Source organism: Glycine soja, chromosome 17 (genome assembly GCF_004193775.1).
Source record: "Glycine soja cultivar W05 chromosome 17, ASM419377v2, whole genome shotgun sequence".
NCBI classification, from domain to species: domain Eukaryota; kingdom Viridiplantae; phylum Streptophyta; class Magnoliopsida; order Fabales; family Fabaceae; genus Glycine; species Glycine soja.
Genome location: NC_041018.1, coordinates 38,676,818 through 38,684,158, shown reverse-complemented (window position 1 = coordinate 38,684,158; position 7,341 = coordinate 38,676,818). Strand labels below are relative to the sequence as shown.

Genomic DNA, 7,341 nt, shown 5'->3' with positions numbered 1-7,341 from the left:
ACAAAATAAAGAATAAATAGGTGTATTTACAATATAAAAACATCACTATGTATTATTTTTATGATAATTAAATTTTATAAACTTATCTTAAAAATCATATCAAATTTATTAAATCTGTATGTACTATTAAACAAACTCTTAGAATATATTTTATTGGATGAAATATATTCTTAAAAAAAAAAAAATCAAACAAGAAAAGGGAAAAAGGAAAATTGTCGGCTTACCCAAGTATGGTTAACTTAACCAGAGTGCCGGGTTGGAATTGTCTTGTTTGACGCGGACCGCTCGTGATGCCTCAAACAAGTGCCACGACACGGAGTCGTCGGTGACTCGTTTTGACTCGCTCGAGTTTTATTACTTAGCACCATCCCTCACTCACTAAATCGCAGTGTTGCCATTAACACAAACATCTTCAATCTTCATCTCCACCTGCATTCCCAATTCCTCTCTCTATCCATGGCCGATTCAACCTCAAGCGATTCACTCTCACTCGACATCGATTCCTTTTCTCCTTCACCTCAGGTATATAAATATAATCATTATCATTATTGTTATTCTACATTTTATTTTCTATTATCGATTTAATGTTACACGCAACGCAACCGCAACGAGAATAATGATTATAATCTGCTTTCAATCAACCTCGTTTAGCACTTTTCATTTGCCGTTTTCCTTCGATTCGTTTCCTTTTTTTTTTTTTTTTTTTTTTTAATTTCCGATTTCTGCGTTTTTGTGTTTTGAGTTTTGACTCTTTTGTTTCTTCCCCTCCCAAGCGGAAACGGCTTTTTCAATGTCGTTTTTGGTTTCTGATATCGGGTAGTTGAGCTTGATGTAAGAATAATAATTTGAGCTTGTGATTCTGGATGGTGTAGGTGTTAAACGGTTACTGCAAATGTGGTTAGTTACTGGTTCACTTTTGGATGTTAATTGAGGGTTTTTTCATAATTGGTGAAGACGTTTGTGTTTGTGTTATCACGCCTTGGATGGGTTAAATAAATTGGATTGTGGTTTTAGACTTTTCTGTCTTTGTTTATTTATTTTTTTGGAATTGGAATCGTGAAAGTCAACAAATTTACGTTCCGACGGTTTCTGATCGGATTGGATAACCGTTAAAAAATCCTTTTCACTAGTAGTCTAGTGTAAAATTCCTTTATGCCGTCGGTGCATAAACTATTTACATTTTTTCCCTCTCTATTGAAAAAGAGTAAATAGTGTCTGCATGGATCTAATCATAAACCACATACCTTACACGATTGTACTTTTATATTAATTATCTTAAAAATCAATGACTTTTATAATAATTATCTTAAAAATCATATTAATGATGATTTCTGAATGGTTCACATTACACCGACAATATATTGGAATTAAACTTCAACTAATTTACAAATCTTTCCTAAGGTAATCCTTTAATTAGTTGACAGTTTATGAGTTATGACAGTGCATGAAGTTAAACTTTTTTTTTTCTTAATAATGTTGTGATCTGAGTAAAATAATGATTTTCTTCAAAAAGGTGTATCTTCACATGCAATCTACGATGTTGCCGCCTTGAAAGATTTTGTGCCTTGTTATGGGTTGTTTCTTTGCATGTGACCTTTGTCTCGTGATTTCATTTTGTTGCCCCAAACATGTTCACGTCTTTGGTGCACATGATAAATGCTCATACATGATTAACGGCTTGTTTTGTTAAAGGAAAAGAACTTGCTTCCTTAGAAGGAAGCTTCAAAGTTCAAACATGGTATTCTACACATTTCAAACTACGAACTCAAACTTGCTATAAAACATCTTTTGCTCACTTTCCTGATTCCCTCCCCATTTGTTATTATAAAAAACATAAAGGCAATGGTATATAATGAACAATTTGTTATCTGTTTCTGTTAACTTCATCATGTGCTGTTCCTGATTTTTATGCTACTGATATGTTTCTGCAGGAACATATCATCAGAACACGTCATGGTTCTGTATCTGTTGCTGTATATGGAGACCAGGATAAGCCAGCTCTAATCACATATCCGGATTTGGCTTTAAATTGTAAGTTAAACAGATTTTTCATTTTATATATATCCCATGATCCTCCCCCCCCCCCCTAATTTTTCATCAGAGAGCATTGCACTTAATTTGTGTTAAAATTACAGCATTTACAGATTTATTGCAATTACGGTAAAAATTCTTTCCTGGTAGATTCAATTTAACCAGAGTTTTAAAATCTGGTACTTGCTGGTATTGAAATATGTATAAGTTTTTATCAAAAAAATTGAACACTTGCACTCCCCCCCCTCCCCCAAATATGTATTTCTTTTCTGACAAGTCAAGGCTAAGGCTTGCTCCTAAAAGATTTTATGCTGACAATTCAGACAACATCAAATCTAATATTGTCGTTTTATAAATTTTGCCAAACATTGATATCTCTTAACATTTTTTTTTTCTTTTTGTCAATGCACTGATATTCTAACCTTTTGTTTTCATGCACGTGGTTTCATCAGATGTCTCCTGCTTTCAGGGGTTATTATTTTGTCCCGAGGCATATTACCTTCTGCTCCACAATTTCTGCATTTATCATATTAGTCCACCTGGGCATGAGGTCTGTAGCTTTGTATCTTGAAGCTGTACTATAGTGTTGCATGTATGTTTATAATTTACCAGGTTCCTTATCATCTTGTGCTTTTTTCAAGAGTTATTGCAGTTGGGAGCTGCTGCAATCGATCAAGATCACCCAATTCTTTCTGTAGATGATTTAGCTGATCAAATAGCCGAGGTTCTCAACTTTTTTGGGTGAGTGTTTAGCTCTCAGCAGTTGCTTTCCATTTAGTGACATGAAGAAAATTGCTTTAGAGCATTTTTCACCTAATGTTGTCTTGACACTAAGTTCCTCCTAGAATGGACAGATTGAAACTTTGAAAGTGAGTGGTACCTTAACCATAGAAGCTGATTTATCCTCTATCTTCTTGTTTTGCAGTCTTAGTGCAGTCATGTGTATGGGAGTAACTGCTGGGGCTTACATTCTTACCTTATTTGCTGTAAGTTTTCACGTGTGTTTGCCTCCTCCTCCTTATATGGCTTCAAGATACTTACACGCCTTTCTACCACTTGACAACAGATGAAGTATAGACAACGTGTTCTTGGTTTGATACTTGTTTCTCCTCTATGTAAAGAACCGTCTTGGACTGAATGGTTGTACAACAAGGTTCTGTTCCTATGCAAGAAAGATTTTGTTTTGTTCTAAAAATCAATCTTGTTCTTTTCTGAAGATTTTATAATATTTTGCAGGTCATGTCAAATTTACTATACTTTTATGGCATGTGTGGGGTGGTTAAGGAAATATTGCTGAAGCGGTACTTTAGCAAGGTATGTTTTTTGCTTCCAAAAGCATTCCTTGTTTTTTTTTTTTTTTTCCAGTGTGTTAGGTTAAAACATAGACTTTTATTTGTGTTGATAGGAAATTCGAGGTGGCACTCAATTGCCGGAGTCAGATATAGTTAAATCTTGTCGAAGGGTTAGTCATTATTTATTTATTTATTCATTTTCACATGGAAACTGGGTTATAACTGGTAGCTGGTTTGAAGCTGAACACTAGTCTGAATCTGTTTCAATATTTTCTTACAGTTGTTGGATGAGAGGCAGAGTTTGAATGTGTGGCGATTCCTGGAAGCTATTAACGAGTATGATTACACTTTCAAAATAGTGATTCTCGTATTTCTTTTTGAGGGAAGAGTAATGTAGAAGTGGTGATTATCAGGAAGTTATTAATTATTGCTAAGGTTGCAGCGTCACTTAGAAAGTGGTTATTGTTATAATTGCACTCTTGGCTGATGACTTGTTTTGATGTACAAATAGATATGTCAACACTTTAGTTCAGTATGTTCTGGGACAGCGTTGTTCTTGTTGCTTAATGATATATTTCATTTTCATTTAACTTTGTATTGGCTTCTAACAGGAGACCTGACATAAGTGAAGGGTTGAGAAAACTACATTGCCGTTCGCTTATTTTTGTTGGGGATATGTCACCATTTCACTCGGAGGCTGTTCACATGACTTCAAAGTTAGACAGACGATTCAGTGCCTTAGTTGAGGTATTGAAAATAAGTTCAATTCCTATTAATATGTGACAACATTGTGTAACATTGCAAATAAGCTTAGAATTTAATAGCCGTGGTGGAACTATAGGTTCAAGCATGTGGATCAATGGTAACAGAGGAGCAGCCTCATGCCATGTTAATACCAATGGAGTACTTTCTCATGGGATATGGCTTGTACAAGCCATCCAAGTTGAGTGTCAGCCCAAGAAGTCCCTTGAGCCCATCATGCATTTCGCCTGAGCTTTATTCACCAGAGAGCATGGGTTTGAAATTGAAACCCATAAAGACACGAATTTCTCTGGAAATCTAGAAGTAGATTAATAAAAGGCTGGGAAATTGGTGCCCCTTCTGATTGTATGGTTAGAGGGAATGAATGAGGGGATGCCATGCCAGATCGTTGTAGATAGGGAGAAAGGGAAATAAGAAATCAACAAAGAGGAAAGAAATGGGAAGAGTTTAGTAGAAATCAACTTATAGTGATTCTTTCATTTGTAATAAATCATAGATCATAGATTTTAGTCAATGAGTCTCAAGCCTATGAATAGTTGTAAAGCTTCGGAATTGTTTTCATATTTAGAGGGAAAAAATGGAAAGTTCAGATTACAATTGTAAAACAAACATCGGAGGGCATGAAGTCATTACCGTGCTATATCTCCTGTTTTGAAGTATTTTCATGTTGTAGGCATCTTATTCTCTGTCAATAAAGAAAGACATCTGTTAAAAGTTCACAAGCAAATGTTTATTCAGAAGTCATTCATAGTGGAACATGATTTTACGTACTATTCTTTGTTACTACTTACTACTATATTGATAAACATCATGCAGGTAAATAGCGAATTGTATGCAACAAACATTAATTGTATATTTGTTAAAAAATTGATAACAATAATAATATTAAAATAATTATTCTAATTCTATCAACATGTTACATGTGTCGTAATCTTAAGAAAAAGTATAAGCAAAATAAAATTATGATCATATTCTCAGCTGATTCTTAGATGCATGAATCAATGTCTAATGTAATTATATATGAAACATTAAGAAGTCCTCAGCAAAAAAGATATTAAATGCTAATCCAGTCGAGAATGTTGAAATATGATAAAATTCAATTAAACAATTTTGTATCATTTGGTCTTAGGTGCTAAATAGTTGAAAATCTATAATAATAGATGATGAAGTGTTGAGAGTGGTAGTTATAACTAACCACTATCTATGTTTTGATCTGTATAAAAAGAATTGTGTTGTGACACTTGAGTACAAGAAAATTTCCAATAATACACTACACTCCTATGAGTTTTTCTTTCTCTCCAAGAATAACATTTCTTTCATTCCTCTTTCAAAAGTACATATTGCTATTATTCATCTCCTTCAATTGGTTCTAACAGATTGATATCCAGAGCTTTTGGTTCGATTTGCGCAACTCAGTTCATGTTCCAGTTGAAGGATCATGGTAGGAACCAATGATATTCCTGGGAATCTACCAGTTCTTGAAGGAATAAAAAACTGGGATAGATGGAGTTCTCGAATGAGAGTTCTCTTCAGATTTCAAGGTGTGCTTGATGTTGTTGAGAAAAGAATTAAAGCACCGAGTGAAAGAGCTACTGAGGCACAAATGATAGCTTACATTGAAGAATTAAAGATTGATGGAAGAGCATTGTTTCTGATCCACCAAAGTGTGGATCCAAATTTCTTTGAGAAAAACAAGAAACCAGTTCAGCAAAGGAGGCTTGGGATACTCTTGCAGTGTGCTTCAAGGGTGATGAAAAAGTCAAGAAAGTGTGACTTCAATCACTAAGGAGGAAGTATGAGTTGATTCAAATGGAGTCCAGTGATCGGATTTCAGAATTCTTCATAAGGGTATTAAATCTTGTAAATCAAATGAAGAATTATAGTGAAAAAAATCCATGATCAAGCAGTGATTGAAAAAATCATAAGAACCTTAACTCCCTCATTTGACTATATAATTGTGGCAATTGAAGAATCAAGGGATCTTGAGGCTATAAAGATTGAAGAATTACATGGTTCTTTAGAAGCTCAAGAATCAAAATTGCTTGAGAGAGGTGTGTTGAAGACTGCAGACTAAGCTCTGCAAGCCCAAACCTCTAAAAGAAACAATGGTGGAAAGAACTGGAAGAAGGGATCAAAGACAAGAAAATACTCAAAAGGAAACTAGAAAGATAAGCAAAAGAAGGAAGAAAAACCAGAATCCTCTAGCAAGGGATCTTGGAAGAATTCAAATGGTAAAGATGGGACAAAAAGGGTATGACAAAAAGAAGGTGTAGTGTCTCAATTGTGAAAAATATGATCACTATGCTGATGAATGTTGGTTCAAGAAAGGGAAGTCAAGTAGAAATAACAATGAAGAAGCCAATGTTGCCCAAGAGCATGAGTCTGATCATGATCCAATTTTGTTAATGATGACAACCAATGAAGGTGAATCACTTAGTGAAAACTGGTATCTTGACACAGGATATTCAAACCATATGACTAGTTATAGGGATTGGTTGATTGAATTCTAACCAAGCAAGAAGACTCAAATCAAACTTGCTGATAGCAGATCACTAATGGCAAACGACATGGGAAAAATTGTAATTCAGAGAAAAGTTGGCAAGGCTTCAATTATTGAGGAAGTTCTGTTTGTACTAGGTATGAAGTGCAACCTAATGAGTGTTGGACAATTGATAGAAAATGGGTTTTCAGTGGTGATGAAGAATAATGGCTTGCAATTGTTTGACTCAAGGCAAATGTTGATATTGAAGTCTCCGCTGTCCAGAAACAGGACCTTCCAAACATCAATCAAACTGGCACAAGTGGAGTGCCTATCAACTAGAACTGATAAAGGTTGGCTTTGGCATCTCAAGTTTGATCACCTAAACTTTAGAAGTTTGAGTCAGTTACACAATGATGAAATGGTGATAGGTCTGCCTAGAATCACAAAACCTAATAAATCATGTGAATCATGCATACTTGGTAGCAAGGTTAAATTTCAATTCCCACTTACCTATGAGAGCTATAGGTCTATTACATGTTGTTCATTCTGATGTTTGTGGACCTTTTGAGACTCCTTCATTAAGGGGAAACCTATACTTCGTGACATTTGTGGATGAGTACAATAGAATAATGTGGCTCTATATGATCAAGCACAAGAGCGATGTGTTTGAGATTCTTCAGAAGTTCAAAACTATGGTTGAAAGATAAAGTGAGAAGAAATTGAAGATCCTCAAGACCGATGGTGGAGGGGAATACACATCCAGAGAAGGTGAAA

General features: G+C 34.9%; 1 protein-coding gene across 1 annotated transcript; it reads left to right on the top strand.

Moving 5' to 3' along the window:
- The first annotated feature begins 311 nt into the window (after positions 1–311).
- On the top strand, positions 312–4,838 carry LOC114393572 (protein NDL2-like). Its single transcript, XM_028354923.1, has 11 exons — positions 312–522; positions 1,932–2,031; positions 2,484–2,581; positions 2,684–2,772; positions 2,957–3,017; positions 3,098–3,184; positions 3,268–3,345; positions 3,437–3,493; positions 3,604–3,659; positions 3,935–4,070; positions 4,165–4,838. The coding sequence occupies exons 1-11, from the start codon at positions 457–459 to the stop codon at positions 4,384–4,386; spliced, it is 1,050 nt and encodes a 349-aa protein (XP_028210724.1). The 5' UTR covers positions 312–456; the 3' UTR covers positions 4,387–4,838.
- Positions 4,839–7,341: the final 2,503 nt, after the last annotated feature.

What these genes read in the sequence shown, in the direction of transcription:
- LOC114393572 (XM_028354923.1), top strand. Translation starts at nt 457, where the DNA reads ATGGCCGATTCAACCTCAAGCGATTCACTCTCACTCGACATCGATTCC. An exon ending in GAGGTTCTCAACTTTTTTGG is followed by an intron (nt 2,773 to 2,956) that starts GTGAGTGTTTAG and finishes CTTGTTTTGCAG; the next exon opens with TCTTAGTGCAGTCATGTGTA. An exon ending in ACATTCTTACCTTATTTGCT is followed by an intron (nt 3,018 to 3,097) that starts GTAAGTTTTCAC and finishes ACTTGACAACAG; the next exon opens with ATGAAGTATAGACAACGTGT.